Source organism: Cupressus sempervirens, chromosome 3, assembly GCF_028749045.1.
Source record: "Cupressus sempervirens isolate cs-2001-9-10 chromosome 3, ASM2874904v1, whole genome shotgun sequence".
Taxonomy (NCBI): domain Eukaryota; kingdom Viridiplantae; phylum Streptophyta; class Pinopsida; order Cupressales; family Cupressaceae; genus Cupressus; species Cupressus sempervirens.
Genome location: NC_143120.1, coordinates 943909152 through 943928509, shown reverse-complemented (window position 1 = coordinate 943928509; position 19358 = coordinate 943909152). Strand labels below are relative to the sequence as shown.

At 36.9% G+C, this 19358-nt stretch overlaps 1 protein-coding gene across 3 annotated transcripts; it reads right to left on the bottom strand.

The window, feature by feature from the left end:
* Nucleotides 1–9050: 9050 nt before the first annotated feature.
* Nucleotides 9051–18150, bottom strand: LOC149569853 (uncharacterized). 3 transcript variants are annotated; one of them, XM_089822563.1, is made up of 12 exons: nucleotides 17972–18150; nucleotides 16929–17776; nucleotides 16757–16840; nucleotides 16228–16650; nucleotides 16003–16117; nucleotides 15747–15883; nucleotides 15110–15218; nucleotides 13506–13575; nucleotides 13266–13373; nucleotides 12167–13005; nucleotides 10024–10147; nucleotides 9051–9872 (listed from the first exon to the last, which is right to left on the bottom strand). In XM_089822563.1, the coding sequence occupies exons 2-12, from the start codon at nucleotides 17146–17148 to the stop codon at nucleotides 9747–9749; spliced, it is 2355 nt and encodes a 784-aa protein (XP_089678689.1). In that variant the 5' UTR covers nucleotides 17149–17776; nucleotides 17972–18150; the 3' UTR covers nucleotides 9051–9746. The 3 variants fall into 3 exon arrangements, with proteins under 3 accessions (XP_089678689.1, XP_089678691.1, XP_089678690.1); XM_089822565.1 differs by having other exon boundaries at nucleotides 9051–9866; nucleotides 17972–18136; XM_089822564.1 differs by having other exon boundaries at nucleotides 16929–17800; nucleotides 17972–18131.
* Nucleotides 18151–19358: the final 1208 nt, after the last annotated feature.

Sequence of the window (19358 nt, the reverse complement as noted above, 5' to 3'; positions counted from 1 at the left end):
TAGAACATCTGCTTCTTGGAAGCCAAACTTCACTACCACCTTGATGAAAGAAGCTTGATGCAACAAATAAATGCTAGATCTAGATGAATATGTGATGTATGTCTTGGAAAATCTTGTCAAAAATGTTTTCTTAACATGCTTGATTACATATTAAATTTAATTTCATCTACAAGGGTAATTATATTCCTCATTGCTAGATTTAGTTTTACTACTTGTAAGCATGTTGCCCCACTTTTCATCCTCTAACCAATTTGTAAAGTGGAAATTTGTGCTTTAGTAAGGTCCTAGGTGTATTCAAGTCTAAGTCCCCTTAGGTGGAAGGAATCTCCATCGGATTTTTCATTTTCCCCTTCTCCACATTTCATAGTCGGATGGTTTTTCCTTTGTGTCGAGGGATGTTGCGAGTAGCTTAGTACCTAATCTGATGGAGATTCACGAAACATGCAAAGATTATTTGCAAGAGTTATATTTGCTTGCAGCCCATTGTTTTCTCCATGAGAACAAAAGCTTGTAGAAATCTAGACTTCGTCTTCTCCTCGACAAGTTTTCAACCCATGAAGGCGATTTCCCGTGAAGAGCACCAAATGATGCATACAGTCAAATTAAGAAGATAATAAGGTGGCCTATGAAAAATTTATGTTCCTCTTACTATTATCTATCTCAGGAAGTATTTAAGATTCTTTTCAGCTCTTATAATCATTCTAGGCAGAAAACTAGAAACTAACTTCTCCTCAGTGGGTTTTCAACCCATGAAGTCTATTTCTCACAAAAGGTAATTCTAAGGGAAAAGAAAAAAAAGGTGGGCCCCTAATGATTTTGTGCACTACTTTTCTACATTTCTGAACTCAAGGGAAAACATAATCAAAAGGTAAAGTTAAAAGCAAAGCCTGGGCAGAGAAATGGAAATTGTCTTCTCCTTGGCAGGTTTTCGACCCATGAGGACAATTTTTTTGATTTTAAAGAAAATCAAGTTTGTAAGCGGATTGAACCCATAATTTCTGTGAAAAAAATCTCAAGATGATAATGGAAATAATCTAACCATTGTGCGAAAGATCTATTAAGCAGAATTTGATTCAGCAGATATTTTCTTACGGAGTACTATGTTCATAACTTCCCAAAACTTAATGGAAAATAGGAAAGTAAGTATGAGAGATAGAAAGTTACCATTGGGCCAACAGAATAGTGAAAAGACACCTAAATACCCGTTAAAATTATGCACTTACTGTTCCAATGGATCTCTCCTTCAATTCATTCATGTGGCATGAATTCTGAAGATTAACGGGTGAATTGAAGCCCCTATATAGGTGGAAACATGAAAAGTTACAAAACTGTTGCTCTTTCTTGAATTGTTATTCTATTAAAATTGCATTACTTTTTCAAAAAGCTAGTATATGCACATTTGCTATTCCTTTCATTTTCAAACAGAATGGTAACTAGATTTGCGGGTTTCGACGGATTGAATGGAATCAAGTCTTCACTGCAGAATTTCAGGGACACTTTTCTTCATTTCTATGACATGCAAGATATTCAAAAGAGAGTGAGATCAGAGCCTATTCATCCCATTACTAAGAAGCTCTAAGGATGCGGGCTAGTTAAAGTAGTGGGTTTTCTAGTTGCGGTCCAAGCTCCATAATTGATATATGAATGCATAAATCATTATAACCCGGGCACTAGACAAATTGTATTGCTAGATGACACAGTATTGATCTCCATTGATAGACAAACTGTGGTAAATTGCCTTCAAGTTCTGGAGTGGGAGGAGTTTTTAGATTTGACAATTAGCGGAGCCATCTCTGAGTTTTCCGCGAAGAAAATGATTTGGAGAAAGGAAATCATGCAATCACAATTTCAAAAACTACGGAGTGCTAAGAGTAAGGTTCCTAAGACTCGTTTGGGTACTAATCTCAGGCCTAAGATTGTTGACATCCTGGTTCTCTTCCATAGATTGAAAGGTGAGGTAGAAGCTTTAAACTTTGTTGAGCAATATTTCTTTTTGGTGCAAGTTATCTACTCTGACACCCAATCTATTGATTGGGCTCACAAGGTAAGGGAGATTTTGTCAAATGGTCTCTGTGCTACGAAATTCTACAACACCTTCTATATGTCCTCCTTTCCGATTTACATGTTAGCTTCTCTACAGTTATGGCCAGGTCTCCCAAGAGTAGAAAATTTCCCTAATGACGTGAAGCCATATGAGTTCTACCCATGTTTACAATTAGAAAATAGTTATGTAGATTATATAAGAGTCAATGATGCATTTACCATGAGAATTTGCAGGGAGCTCCAAGGATGCCCAGATAGGAGATTCAGTCTTGAAGCTACGGCAACCATTAGTCAATTCAAGAGTTATTTTATCTAGTTCTCATCATTTTCATATTTGTGTCTTGCAGCTTTTGATGGATTCCCCTTGAAGCTGCCGAGATATCCAAGTGATATGATCGTGTTGATCGAGATCGTGAGGCAAGCGATTCAAGTGAACGTGTTGAGCGGGAGTCTAAAGAAGAAAGGTTATGAGTATCTTATGAAGGTGGGAGATTTCAGTTGTGAGTCTTATTTTGATGTAAAGAACATGTTAAAGGTGTTTGAGATGAAATATAAATTGGAGATGTATGAGGTTTTGAGGCCTATGTTTGATCCAAATGGATATGCAAGGGAGGTGTTACAAATTGGAAGTGTTATCAAACACATCACCACCATTGAAGACTATTGGTCCGATTGCAGGGATGAATTCGAGAGCCTTGATTGTGCTTTCACTAGACTCATATTAGATCAAGTGAAATGTATAAAGTTGATATCAATGTGGAGGGAGTGGAAGATGATGGGTAGAATATGTATAGTAATATCTATTTAACAAAGCTAAGAAATACTCCTACCAGCTCAGAGCCTTATGAGGATACTGGAGAAGATCTAGATGTCATGATGGCCTGAATTATTAAAAGGACCGAGAAGTGGGTTGACTGGACTACAACAAGAAGGAGTCGAAGTAAAAGAAAACACATTCAAGCTTCTCCAGCAGCTGCCCCTGCTTCTTCCTCACAAGGTGGCACATCAGGTGTAACCTTGGCCATAACTCAAGGACAAGCTCAACCAATAGGTGGAGGTGATCAACCTCTAGACAAAAATATCCCTATGGCTAAGACTTGTCAGGATGACTCCCTCCTAGTGATTGGTGCCCAGCTAGAATCCAAGAAGAAGGTGCATGAACCAAAAGATAGTGTTGTTACTCCAATTCCCTCACCTCATAGTAGTCCAGTTCCATCTGCAAGCATTGCACTTCTCCTACCAAGAATCCCTCATGTGCAAGTAGTGGACTTAGGAGATGGAGGAAGTAGTCATAGCGAGTCCACTGAATCAAATGAGGCAACCAAGAAGACTGCAGAGACAAAGAAAGGCCAAGAGTCCTCAAAGCTCATTTCACAAACCAAAAAGAATCCCTTCTTTGACCGTAAAAGCAATCACTCCGGTCAAAAGAAAAATGTTTAGCATAGATTCTCTTGGGACGACTTCAAAGGTAATAGGCACAGATTCATGGTTGGAAGACACTCTGGATAGGAAGAGAAAGAGGAAGGATGAAGGTGCTCTGAACAAGGATACCTTATCCCTTGTCCGCTCTGGATCTACGTTGACTAAGGTTAAGAAACAAAAGGCCTTGTCTATCCATGGACAAGACCCTGAAACTGGGCATTTGAAAATGGAAATAGAAAAACCTACTCAAGAAGGAAAGATTGAGGATATGACTACAGATGATTTCACCATGCATTTGGTGGATCTTGGGGAAGCTAGACGTGATACCAAAATCAGCTTGTGGAAGTCTATAAATGAGGTGATCGAAGAATACCTGGAAGCCTTAAGTATTCAAAGGTCTGGATTCAAGTAGGAATACAGGAATTGAATGGTTTCATAAGGCAATTAGTCATCCCTTTGCCAACCATCTCTAGGATGCCCATTACGAGAGATCCCACCGCTGCAGATGTTTAGGCACTTATCTCCCAACTCCAAGAAGATAAGCATTTTGGGAAAATTGGTAGAGAGTGGAGCAAGAAGATCAACGTAGAAGGACTCTCCATTGTAGAGCAGATTGGTAATGCTATATTAAGATTTGAAATAGAGTAAGATAACATATCATCAAATAGAGCCACCTTGGCTGTAGAGAAAACTAAGAGCAATGATTGTGTTTCCTTGTTGAAGATGATCATCGACATGAAGGTAAAGGAGGCTATTGAAGCAAAGATTTTACCTAAAGGAGATGAGCCCCTAGTGGAGTGGTTTCAAAGCATGCAATTCAAGTTCGAAATGATCATGGTGGCAGAGGAGGGACTTAAAGAAACTGAAGTCAAAGTAAAGGAGCAAGATAGAGATTATGAACTACTAAGAGGTTTGCATACAGACTCGCAGTCTAGTAGGCAAGGGAAGGTAATCATTGGAGTAACTGTCATGCAGACAAATTTCTCCAATTTCATAGATGATTTGATAGGAATGACTTCTAGTCACCAGGATAGAATCTCCAAGCTTCAGAGGCTTGGTGGATGCGTGCACGTGGCCATGGAAGAATTACAAGATCTGTTGGGCATCGTTAAAGATTTGGCCCGAGAGCATTCTAAATGGCTCTCAAGATACACTAATGTACACGTCCATAAACATAAAGAGCTAATTCCAATCATTGTTGTCACCAAAGCCTATAAGGCAAAGGCAGAAAAAGGAAAGAAGGCGAAGTGATTCATATTTTGCCTTTTCATTTTTTTTATGTAATCATTTTAATAGACAAACTGGCTCCTTGCCATTTGTCATTTTTGAGGAGATGAACCAATTGAACTTCCATTGTAACGGTCATCTCAGAATCCTATATGTATGATAATGAAAGATTAATAAAAGGTCAGTGAATTTTTGGTGTGAAGTACTTGATGTTGCAAAGTCAATTGAATGGTATTTCGGTATCAATTGTTTTCTGTTCTATTTTGGCTAATTGTTAATTTTTTGTTTTCTCTTTATTTTGGATTGAAACAAGGAACGAACAGAGCTTCATTCCCCTATTTTCAAACAATGAGCTGAATATGATAAGTACTATCATTATAGGCTTAGAAGAGATCCTTTAGATGTTTTCATTCAATTTAATCTCTCTCTCTCTCTCTCTCTCTCTCTCTCTCTCTCTCTCTCTCTACAATTTAGTTTCTAGATAGATCAATTAGCCTTAGTACATATTAACTATGAGTTCATAAGATGTGTGAGTTCATAGACTTAATCAACCCTCAAAATATCATTTCTTGCCTGAGTTAAATCCTGTATAGGTTTGACTTGGTTTACCTCTCCTATTCTCTGGTTAAGAACATACCCTGTTTAGATTTAGGAGTAAACAAAATTCATTGCAAATTTCGTAATAGGGAGCTATACTTAATAATTCAGAGGAAAGTAAGTCTTTTTAGAAGCGACTTTCCAACTGTTGTAATTAAATGTCTTTCACAAATTAGGGCATTGAAGAGTTAAAATTAGAAAGAACAATCTGTTTACCAACAAAGCATTTCCTTTATCATCATCTTTTCAATTTCAAGGTTGATTCATCAATCTAGGGCATGATTAAGGCAAGTCCTCCCCTGCAACAAAACTCAAATTTTCTTGTGTGTTTGAACAAGTTATAAGAATTGCAAATTTAGATTCAAAAACCTTCTATTGGGAGATTTTTGGAAAATTGAGGTCAAATGGTCTTCTACTTTTCAAGAACACTTCGACTTGGTGGAACATATATCGATATAGGTCGACCTATACTTGGAGAATTACACTTTTCATGGTTTTCAAGGTTTTCTACTCTAATTCTAAACCTACAATTAGGTTATGTTTCATAGTTTCCAGTCAGTAGTTTTTGAGCAAAAAGGTGTTTTGCATACCCTGCTTTCAAATGAGTCACTTTCTCTCTCTTCCTCTTGTGTCTCAAATTTGATTTCTGATTTAATTATGATTGTACATGTGTTTCTTACATTTGAATCAATTTATCTTAGGCAACTTAATCAATCTTATATTTTATCAATTCAATCAACTCAATTTGATCACATTCCAAATCTTAAGATTAATGAATATTGCATGAAAGATGACTTGCTTGTGTACTTCCTTGATATGATTTGGGTTGAGTATTGACATTCTCTCTTCTTACTTAGGTTTTGCTACTCTAACTTGATTTATATTGAGAGTTATGTTTGGAAGCTCCTCTTTCTCTTGTATTGAATGACTTAGGGTTAAGATGTTTAACTAATGAACTTATCTCATCTAGTTTACATTAAAAAATTCATTGCTTCCATATCCCCCCTAAACAACTTATTATAATAATTATATAACTTAAAAGTTAAGATAGCCGCAAGTTGATCACTCTTAACCCACCATGCACTATAGGGTTAGGGGTATATCAATCATAATCCCATTTAAGATTAAAGTGATGAGACCTTGGTTAGATAGAATAATCTTTGGATGGACTATCATATATCACCATTCTAGTCTACAAGATGGAAAAGGTGTTGCTCTCAAATCTCATGCCACAACTAAGGCCCTTGAACACTTCACCTTAACTAGTACATAGGTTAGACCTGTTGATGTACGTTGTGACTAAAAAATTGGGTCTAATAACTCTCCTACGTTATTCTACCTAAAATTAAAATTCATGTTCACCCACACACCAGCATTGAGGTAACATGCATTCTTGTATTCCAAATTTCCCACTATGTTTAAGTTGCCATGGGTAAGCTAAAAGGAAAGGCATGTCGTCAACAAGCCAACACCATAATATTGCTATATTTGAACCATGTTTAAACACATGAACATTGATAGTGCTAACTAAATGATAAATTAAGCATAAAACATGGAATGGTAATTTGGCTCTTATCCTAGATCAATAATGGAAAAGATTAATAAAGGTGAAATTAGTGTTCCTACACCATCATGTCCCTCCACATGCAAGGTGGTGAGCTATGTGATGTGAAGAAACATCCTCCACATAATTTATAGAAAACAAAAATAGAAACTTAATTCCCTAAAATCAAATAATATCAAGTAGGCCAATATGTCGGCAAGTAGCTTGCTAAATAAGTTTACCAGTAGCTTTTATAAGGCCCTGTGCATTCCAAGTGATAGCAGTGATATATATAAAACCTCCATGAAGTTTAGCTTGGATATCATTGTTATAAGTGCCAAAAAAAATATTCCCTAAAAGAGGACTTTGATTTGGACAAATAGTCAAATTGAGGGAACTTTGCCATTGATATCTCCCTCAATGAATCCTTGTTATAATGACTTTAGGATGACCTCGAGGCTTGCACCACAAAATAAGTCCCAATGAAAATATGATAACAAAAAAAATGAAAAATTGTGAAGAAGAGCTAGGAAATGAATTATTGCAAACAATGAGGTTATTCTTCTTGACAAAATGTTTTGAGAGTTAAGTTCTTTTCTACTACCTACAAAAGTATAACTAGTTTCTTTAACTAAGGGTAAGTTCCCATTTCGCTGCTAAGCATATTTTGGCTAGCAGCCATGCTCAATTTTTATAGCAGCATTTTGTGGAGATTGTGGGTCTATGATTAGAAAATTTGCTTGTTTATTTTTATCTTTAACTACATATTTAATAAAAAAAATTAGCAATTATATTTATTTTGACAGAAAACTCAAAGTAAAATGAAGACAATAAAAAAAGTGGGAAACAAATTTGTGGAGACACATCGAATTTTTTCAATAAGGTTGAGGTCTCGTGGGCACCCACTTCCTTAAAAATAGAGCCGGTGCTGCTGAGATTTATTAGGAATATTTAAAAAGAGAAGCGGTCCAATAGATTTATATGTGAATACCCTTCAAAAAAAATTGCTTCTAAATTCAAGGAAGTTGGTTGTCTCCTGAATTTTAAAAATAAAAATTATATTTCTTCATAGATTTGTTCTTCCCTAAGCTGGTGGGGCTATTTCCAGTGCCACCCCATTTTTGCACGCTTAAATTGATAGGGCTAAAACATTGAGGTTCTATTTTAGGTAAAGATTCTAAATAAATCTTTAGCCACCCCCTTAAAAAATTATCATGGGGCCACCTGCTCCACAAAAATAGAGCCCAAGCCCCTCCCATGGGCCCCTGCAGCCCCCGTATTTTTCCAATGTTTAATTTCAATTCCTAAATTATAACAGCTCTACTAAAATAGGGGAAGATTCTAATTTATTCTTTCCATACACTTAAAAAATTGCATGGAAACACTCCCGTTACTTAAAATTAAGCAAAAATGTCACATAAGAACATGAGGTTAAAGTGTTCGAGTTTTCACCCTTAGGATTCAAATGTGTTTCTTAAGTGCAACAATGGAGATGAGTACAGAAAATTTTCCTCGCTTTTGATGGATCAAATGGTCAATAGATTAGATAATTTGTTCATGAAATGCCCGTATAATATAGGTACCAAAGAACTTGGATGCTCCACTCACATAGGAACTTTATGAGGCCTGCTGAGAAAGCATTATATTCCCGGTCCAAGGAGAAGACTTCGAAGCTCCAGCCAAATAGAGACTTAAGGGGTACTTGCTCCAGGACCTTAGAAATCTTCAGTCCAAAGATGACATCAAAAGAGTGTTCCTCATGAACTAGCAAATGGGCTACTAAATGGACCTACTAAAAAGCATATTGACCTGCCGGGGTCACTAAAACTAAAACAAAAAGAAGCCTTTGGTGAGATTTCTCAACCAAGTGAGCTTAATTCCATGTTATTCCCATGAATGCTTAACCCAAGCAGTCAAGGAATGCTGAAAAGGGAACAAATTTCATACCAACTAAAGACTTCCAACTGCATAATGAAGTAAAATTACATCAGTTTTGATGAGTTACCGTATCATAAACCTTCAAGAGAAACGATCAGTACCTACCTCGTGTAAAAATAATATAATGAGAAATTTACCATCTGTCCTAGCCCCGCAAAAGTGATCACCATCAATCCATTTCCACTATTAAATTCAAATCTCATATGCAAAAGCTTAAAGACGAGAATCAGTAAGTTTAAATTATAGGAAATTATATTTTCTTTAAAAATTTAAATAATGATGATAAGAAATGAATTATTTCATTAACTAGAAATGTACATACTTCTGCTGTTCATAACCATGTAATATGGATGAAAGCGAATTTGAATTGTTTTCACCTGCAATGCCCATGGAATTTGCATGAACAAATGGTTACAAAGTTCTTTCACAGACTATAATTTATTGCCGTGAGTAAATTACATAAATCACCAATCAAAGAATAATCTACAGCAGTTTTAGGTCTGTATTAGACCAGACAAACCCAAGACCAAAGAGAGTTTGTACAATTCTTCTGAAATGCATGTTATGCTTTCAAACATGCATACAGTAACTTTCCTCCAGATAGTCACAACCCTATAGGAATACGTTAAATAAAATATAAATCCTTAAGGTGAAAGTTGTTTGAGAACTGTAGGTATTGGATATAGAGAGGTTTAATGTAAAAACAATATTGAGAATTCTCTCTAATTTGTTCTCACCAGTCCCACAATGGAAAATGAGCTTATGGTTACAAGCTTGAAATTTGGCTCTAATCTACACTGCATCCGTACACTATTTCACAAAGAAAAGAACTTAGGATCTTCCTTTCTCAAATTTAGAATTTAAATAAAGTTTTCAGAAGTAAAAATTCTCCCTACTGGCATAACAGAATGACACTATGTATGTTCAGGGCATTATGGTTCACAACTTGTAGTTCTCAATCATATGTTGCGATTAACTACAGATCTCTCTCAATCTTTGGCCTTTTATGTGGCGGTTCACATTCTGAAGTTTGATCTGCAGCCCTTACTTGCCCTTGTAATTGATGATTTTGTGAGGACTCCTCTTGATTGTGACTCTGCTCCTGGCATAAAATTACAATACAAAATGCTGATGAGTCACATCTGATTATAAAGGAAGTGTTTATTCAACATAGGCTTTCACTTTGAAAAATTTATGAAAATAAGAATCTGTACAAATGGTTGCAATGAGTATTTGTGAGCTTCGTTTCTGACCTTGGCACTAGTTGCAGCCCCAAATGATCCACTCTGCCGACCAAGGTCAATCTGCACTGATATGTTTGCTTGTGAAAGATCCAACCCTGAACTCCGCAATGCTTGCGTTAAAGTATCCAACAGCCTGCCAACCCACAAAGGCCAATATAAGGTATAACATTTTGTATATAAAACAGAAAAAATGTGTAAGCCAAGAAACAAGATTCAAGTTTGGAGTGTCCCCTATGCACTAACACTGTCAGATGAGATGGTTGCTTATTCTCCCAAATATAAAGAACAATCACAAAGAAAAGACATTATGCTTTTTCAACTTTAAGTCAAAAGGAATCGGAATATTACTTTTGAGCAGATTTAAACAAATTGAAACCTATTGAGTGCTGACTCTACATGGAACGGGTAAGTAAAAATAAGAACTTGAATATATTTTAACACATTTACCTCAGAAAGGCATATTAAATTTCATCCTACTGCAGATCAAACAAAAGTGCAGAAAAATTCAACGGGACAAGAAAATTCTCAAGATCTTCACAATTGGAAAGATAATGTAATTGTAAATTAATTTGAGAGTACAAGAGCTAGGAGATAATGTTTCTTTAAGACAGGAGAAAACAAGTTAATTTGATATTGTATTGAAAGATGAATCAAATGCACTCAAAAAATACAAAGCACATACAGCAGCAAATTCAATATGATTGGAGCATTTCTTTTACTTAAGTTGAAACCCAATTGTTTTCTTGAGTTCAAAGACCAACTTGCTTTCAATTTACAAATTCAGAAATCCATTTTCCTTTGAATTCCAGGGTAATGAAAATCAGAACAAACGCCAAAAAAAATTCCTGATATTACTTGTTCCGTAATGGGATTGTACAGAGATATCTTATGATCATACTAAAGATATATGTTCTTGCTATCGCATTTTGGGTTCTGTACAAGTTTGTACGTGTACTTCAATTAAATATCTTATGATCCTACGGGACCCAAATTAAAATTGAAGAAGAGTGGATAAAGCACAGTTATTTTCAAATAGATAGTTATAAATACAACTTGTGAAAACAATCGGAAAAAATCTAAACCTTCCCAGAATTATGCAAAATCAACAAAACATTATTAAAATACTTCCATTTATATTTATAATTTATAAAATTCGTATCACAAAATAGTCCCCAACCGAACATATGATCTTCTCCAACAAGGAAACGATGGTAATCAAGATATTAGAAACAGATAAATGAAGTTAAGCTATCGTCACATGAAAATTCCTATTTCCAAATCCAGTCACTCACCGGAAGGATATTATCTACTTTGATCAGTTTTACTAAAATGTATCCCTCAGTAAGCTCTTTCAGCTCTAAAGAGGCAAATAGCACCTCATTCAATGATTCTGTCTAGTATAATGAACATATCTATCCTATGATTTCCAAACTCTACGTTGACTGGCATGTACAATGTCTAATACGGGAGTAATTTGAATCATCTAAATGCTATTTTCCCCCGTCTTTTTGCTCCTCTAAGAAGAGATTAACCACATCCAGACTGGAATGCAACTTCCAAGAGAGTTAAATTTACCTGACCTGCCACGTAAACCTTTCTACCTGTGGTTGCGATTCTTTGGTTTCAGCAAAATCTTAATCTCCTATAGAGATAATATATTAACACGATCACAGATATGTGCATAAGCGTGAATTTGTATCACACTTTGTGCTTGAATCAACAAATGTTTGCTCCGCATCTTTGCTAACAGTGATTTTCATTTAGCAGATGAAAAACTAAAGTGCAGTATATACTTGATAAGCAAATAATAATAAAAATTTCTGATCAAAGGAAACTAAAATATACAAATTTCTGAGGAAAACCTATATGATCAATTTCTACGAGTTCTTATTCATATGAAAATACCAATTTGAATGATATTAAAAGGGTTTTAAGAGTTCAGAAGATCTTTGAAAATCAGTCTGCTGTTGACTAAGCTTTGTGAAAGACTGATGGAAATCAGAAAATGCATAAGATACAATCAATAGTATTTTTCATGGATCTATGAGTCATATAAATAATAAAATTTCGAACAAAAACTAAATGCATATTTACTCATATCAGAACCTAATAATTCAACACAAATGGCCAAGGTAGTGTCTCTCAAACTCACCCTTGGGAGTAAACACTTGAAACATTTATGACGCCACCTTGAATCACAAGTTGCTCCTGTTCATTGGCAAGCAGTTGAGATTCATTTGCCCTATGTAGATCAGGAGAAGATGATTGTGGTTGCTGTTGCCTACTTGCTAGTTCAGCTTCTGATTGAGATACAGACTGAGATAACCTGTTATTAAGACAGAGATTTGTATGCTCATCTGGCTTGCATGCTGACTTTGTATCTACATTTTCATCTTTCACTGGTATCCCTCCATTCTGGCCAGAATCTGGTGCGATTGAAGATGGTTGACAAGACCTTCGCTCAGACCACTGAGCTTCAAGTCCACTAATAGTTTTTACATTAACAGTATTTTCTTGAAAACGCGGCAAAAGGGCAGATGCTGTAGAATTTCCATCTTTTTCCCTGTCAAAAGGGTATGAATTAACTGCCATACAGCCAGATGTCATACCTGGAACAGTGGGTAAAGAGTGGATTTCAGGCATTGCCTGTGTCTTAAGATGAACAGAATGTGTCAAATTCTTTCCGAATGGAGAGTACATAGATTGTTGCATGGAAAGAGTAAGGGGGACCGACTTGTTGAAAATCCCAGTATCCTTCTCCCTGTATGGCTGACAGCCAGGAATAGGTGGAGTTGATTTGTTCATCTGCATTGGATTCTGTGAATTTGAGTGCGTAGCTGTAGCCGCAGTGTTAATCTCATCAAGCATCGTTGCATTTGAAGTTCTGGGCTTGTTTGATTCAGCAACTTCACTGTTTTGTTTTGAATCTAAAACAGCACTAGCAATTGTTCGACAGCCATCCATAGGCAATTCTCCATGGACTGGGCTTTTCTGTCTCGAATAAACAAAATTTTATCAGCACAAATTTATACACTGCACATTTCAAATATATTTTGACATCAGCATCTTCGGTACAGTACACATATTATTTCAAAATACACAAAATGAGTAAGTTTTTGCTGCAACTAGACAATTTGGAATTGAGGACTCTAAGAAAGGAAGCCGCAGTAAATTGTACACTAGGACCTAAAATAAGGTGCCAGGAATGGCAAGTCCCTGTTTCCATAATAGTTATAAATAAAAATATCCACCTTGCATAAATCCCAGACCATAGTTTTCATTCTTTCCTGGTTCCAGCTTTGCTCTGTTGCCTCATACTTTCGAACCTTTTCTTGTAAAGATTGAATGTATTCAATAACCTGGCCAAGACATCCAAATCAAGATATGGACTCAAGGACAATACTGTGCTCTGCAATACTGCATTGTTGATGAACCTCTATAGTTAATTTCATAAATTAAAAAGAAAACCCAACAAATCTACGTAGGATTACCTCAAGAAGAAAGGATGCTTTGTCTCTCTTTTGATCACTGTGTGGCACCAAATCTCTTAGTGTCTGAAACCTGAATCATTAACAACACAGGCAACTTGTTACATTAGAACTCTAGAAACATTGAGCAGGCACTCCCAAAATTAATTAACAAGATATTCGCCGAACATAAAAAAGATTACCCTGCATCCTTAAATTTTTGGTATGATATTCGAATATAAACAAGTTTTTGCAAGATGGAGTAAAATCCAGGCATATTAATGATACGTTCAAGTTATTTGTTATCTAGTGCAATATTGTAACCGATAAGCATGACAGAAAAATGAATTTTTGATTCACAGAATAACTTCTACTGCCAGACACAACAGAGCTCTGCCCTATCTTTTTATGGTCAACAGGGTCAAGCAGAGCTCAGAACAGATCCTTATTTTGGGAAATAGATGATGTTTAACTTCAAATTTATCTTAAGACTTTGGATGAATTCATCAGATCCTTTTAACTAAGCCTATTACCATGCAAGAATCTCCCACCTCAGCATACTCTGAAATTTACAGGAACTCGGTGTAAAATTTAAAAGTACCTCCACACAAGATAAAGTCACTAGGCATTTTGAAGAGGAAAATGAATGGATAGATGTCACGGACATAAATGCAGAGAAAGAGTCGAAAATAGTAGCTTCCGGAAAAACGACAACAAAAAACCTGACATGCAAAATAAAGATCATGATAAAACCTTGATCTGCATTCAATAGCTAAACAGACATAGAGAAGAGGACTGCAAATTCAAAGGAGCTGTTTTGGTGCCGTTAAAGCAATTGCATATACCGTTTAGACACCTTGTAAGATGAAAGTCGTCAAACTTAAGAAACCCCATATGGACTGATCTGATACTGTTCATACTTTTTAGGTTAAAGTTGATGAGAAAAATCCTTCTGGTTTAACTATCAACACAGTTGATATTGCAGTATTAATCCCCAATTGTCCACGGATAGTTTTCTATGGGCGTTAAAAGTCTTTAGCTTCTTTCCTATATATGCAAAATCCTACCCCATTCTATCCATTGCACTAGCTATCAACTATAAACGAGGCCATAATTGGACATTGACAGGAATTACAAAAGTCAGGCTTCGCTTGTCATAAGAATGACCTAAAGCAAAAGAAGGAATATCAAAGCTAGAGCTGAACATAAATTGTATTCTCCAATAATTAGAAAACGGATTTACATTAGGCATGCAGTTTGACTGTATGATTTAAGATTGAATGCAACTATACCAATCATAAAGACCAGAACATTAGATCAGTTGGAGAATATCAGAAGATGGCATCTGCAGTAGCTACAATTGCAAAGAGCCGGGATGACGACTTGGCAAGATCCTTCATTATTGAAGTATTAATACATGATGAATTGGACTCAAAACTTTTTATGAAAATGTAGTGGATGAAAGGGAAGACCTTGAAATGAATGTACACGGAGCATACAAGTAAATTCATCTGAGATGCAAGACTGCAGAAAGAATAGAGGCTAATTTATTTGAGATGTATGCATGCAGAGAATACAAAGAATTCATTTGAGATGCAAGACTGAAGAACACCAAACGTATGGCTCACCTATCATTAATCTTGCTCCGTCGGCGCTGCTCAGTTGCGGAGTGCTTGGACCTGGGAGTGTTGGCTTTCTGATCATTGCTTTTTACATCTACCTTTGATGGTGCTTCACCTGAAATTAAATATTATTGCTTCGAATGTAAAACCTTTGTGAAATGCACTAATATTCTGCAAGAAGCAGAATTCTCATAACAAAACATCATATGCAAAAGCATCTAGCTCGAAGAATGTACACAACATGCTCCATCACATTCTCAAATAATAAGGATCACAAATAAAAAGAAAAAGCAAGACAAATTGTTTTTAGAGATCAAATAGATCTGAGAGTGAAAAGTGGTAAGCATCAGGCAGAGTATGCATGAAAGCGTATGAACCAACACAATTTTTTAAAAAAACTAACCATATTTTGCAAAATCCAGTGTAAATATTTTAATATTTCAATGAGGCCTTCTTCAACATTTACACGTAAACTAACAGCTTACTAGTCCCAAAGACTGACGACAAAAATGTCTCTGTAATAAGGCTGCAATTGATTTCAATTTATAACATTAAAAGATTCTCTGAAACTTAAAAGCATATGGAAAAAATCCCTAAAAGACATGAGACCAAAATGAAAGCAGATTTTCCTTATTTCCGGTACCTTTGAGAGACAAATTTTCCTTCCGATTCTCTCGGTTCCGATCCACACACTCATCATCCTCTTCTTCATCATCTTCTGAAATGGGTTTCATTGACTTCATCATCTCCACAAAACCTTGCCCTGTTTGCGGCCTCTGCCTGGAAACCAGAAGATCCAAAATTTTGTTTATGCAGATGCTCAACATACTAAAGAGAAGAAATTACAAGGAATTTAAAATAACAGGACAAGAATACGTAATACGACGACATGTACTCACTTGCTAGAGGAAGGAATTGGCTGTTGATTGACATCAACGGAGTTGAGACTGAATGTATTCTTGGAGAGGAACGACAAGTCTGCTTTTGATCTCGCAGCTGGCCAATATCCATAATCTGCAAAATAACCATAAAACCAAAAAATAATGATCAGAATTAACCTATAATTATTTGATCACGTTGAAGGGTAACTGAAAAATGGTTGTGCTTAAGGAAAAAACACAAACCTTTCGCTACATCACTTTTGGCATGGGCGTCAGTGGTTCGGTTCCCCTCTGGAACGCGAACACGTTCTTCCCACAATGCGAATGCCGGTCCTCCTCCTACACCGTAATTGTTCAAAGCAGAAGTAACCCTGGCTGCAATTTCTGGTTTGGCTTCCGTTGCACTGACATGCGCCAGGGGAGAAGGAGGCGGGGGAGGACCGGCTTCAGATTTTCCATTGCTCTGTCCAAAAGTTGAAATGTGGCTTATGCTGTAAGTACCAATGCCGCCCGGAAGAACATGCTCAACAGAGGAGGTCGACGTGGCAGCAGAACCTTCAGCGGATGAAACCTCTGAACCACGACTGGCATTATTATTACCACTCCTCCCACCCCTTTCAAGAGGCTGTAAGAAATCCTGTGTTGTAAGATACGTGGTGGGAAGTCCTAGAAAAAGGAAAAAGGAATTTTAGGCGAAATTCGCGTGGATTAAGGAAAATAGAAGCAAATTTCAGAAAAGATTCGGCTTAAAAACACCAGGCGTATGACTTACCTTGATTAGATCTGTGCTCTGTTGCTCTATTTAAAGAGTTGGAGCTCCCATACAGTGAAAGAAAGTCGTGAGGTGGTTTCGATCCTGCGACCGCGAAGTAATTTAACTGGAAAACTTAGGCACCATTAACAAGATTAACAACAATAAGGGCTAGAAAGTAAAACAAATTTACCTTCAGAAGAGTGTTGAGGTTGCGGAAGCTCCATCAAGCGTCTGTTAGGGCAAGATGTTCTCAAGTCGTGGAATGAAGAAGAAAATGGATTTATCGGCACGGAATACGAGAGATCTGTGGATCGAAGACCGGTTGACGAAATATACACCGATTCTGATGCTGCTGCTAATTCCTTAGGACCTCCCAGCGTTGTTACATTGGCCCGAGAAGACAAAGCCATTTCATGTTGCTTCTCTAAAGCCAAAAATCTCGAGCGCAAATGGCGCAGAACAATCTACAGCTTTCAAATATTTTGCATTTGCTGCAATTCTATCAGCATTCAAGCTTCCCTTTCTACTAATCGGTTTTGGAGACTCGTTCTGATAATCCCGTTACAGCAACAAGTACTTAAAATACAAAAAAACATTGTATATGTAATTTTGGTTAGGCTTAGCAAACGCCGGCCAAGATTACAACAATAAGCGACCAACAGAACTAAATGAAAGCGCATTCAACTTCAAATTCTCACAGACACGGACAAATTGAAGCGTATTATCTGCCCCAGCTATTTCAAAACCGTCTCAGTCGGAGAAAAATTCAAACATCATAATTAAACGTACTTTATCTGATCTACAGGCGCCTGCCTCAATAACAAACCATGTCCCCGAGCACAATTCCTTCCGTCACCATTACACCTAAGATTTCTTCAACTCTCTTCCAATTTCAGAAAGGCATCAATCCAAAGATGCACTTTCTTCGACTCACAGAAAATCTGCAGCGGAAATCCTGGGCTCACAATCAGGCGTTAAATTTTGAGGGGATCTACTCATATTCTTGACAAAGGGAGCTCGAACCCGCGACGTGAGTTCCTGAAAAGCAATTAACACCTTATCCTGTAAATTAAACCAAGGCATTCACAAAGCTTGCCACGCTACGTGCAAAGCCGAGCAAAGCTCGCCATAGCCAAAACTGAAAAACCTCAAAAAAGGAAAACAGCATTCAATTGCTCTTCCCGCCTCAAAAAACACAACATTCACAATCAATGAACACAAACTCTCATTTACCTTCTCAATACTGCCGTATTCAATCCCTGGATCCACAAAAAATTCTCAAATTCTCAGCAATCCAGGTTCGATCTACGCGAAAGCCAGAATCTTACAGAGAGCTTTCCAAAAATCTTACTTCACACTCGACCTCGCTGTGGCCCTCTCAATCATTCACCGCGCAGAGCTGCAAGCCAGCCCTTTTTCCTATATTTTAAGCCCCACTTGACGGCGTCAAGTTGCGCCGTCGCCGTCCCCGCTGTCACTAACGGCGTTAGGAGAGGATGGCGGATGACATCATGTCATAGTTGACGTATGATTGCCGTTGACCTCGATATCCGGTTTAAAGTCGTCGAGCGTCTACCGTGGTTAAGTGGCCGACGTGGCAGTAAGGCGTATCTTTTGGCTTTCTCTCGCTGTAAGATCACGTGCGGTTTCGAGTGGGGCAGCAAATATTATTTTAATTCAGTACATTGGCCCGTGAGCCCGCACCTGCCCTTCTGCCCAAACACGCCCAAAATCTTCCCCCTCTCGTACTCTGCAGTCTGCCTAGTAACAATTTTCTCCTCCCTCTTTGTTTCTTTCCTCCATATTTAACTTTGGCAATGAATGAATCGGTTCTAGCAATATTAACCCAACCTCCCTTCAAATGGGGTTAGCAATATTAACCCACCCCGCCTCCAAATGGGGTTAGCAATATTAACCCACCCCGCCTCCAAATGGGGTTAGAAGGAGGGTGAGGAAATTTTGTAGTTAAGTGTGTTTAAGTTGGATAGTATTAGGATGGATGACTTTTCACAATGTCTCGATACTTATCTTTTGTTAACATCACATCAATGGATTCTTTTCATTTGAGAAATGGGTTCTTGTGAACAACTACTCATGAAATATGGATCAATGAGTTTTGACTAAAAACGCTACATAAATGAATCTTGATAGCAATACCATAATTTATGAACATTGCAAGCAATTTTCATATAAAAGATAAATACTATTGTTAACAAATTTAAAGTTATTTGTTTTTCTATTATAGATCTTAGCATAAAATTAGATTTCACTCTTTAATGGCCTATACAAGCTAGCATGAGACTAATTTCCCTACGCGTGAGATCATCAGTGCACAAACTGTCTCACCTCTTTAAATCGGAGCAGAATCGAGCTCAAGAATTCTTTAATGAATGCTATAATCATCGACAATAAGTAGTGGGATGGTAAAAAATAATACATCTATATGCATGTACGAATTTTCTTTACATTTTGACTTGTAGTAGTTGGGTTTTGTTAATTGACTAAAATATAAGATAGCCTATTTTTTTGTAAATAAATAATTCTCACTTATTTCTAAATTCATTACATTCCTTAAATTAGTACACTTCGCTATCTTGGTTTAGATGTACATCTACAAAAG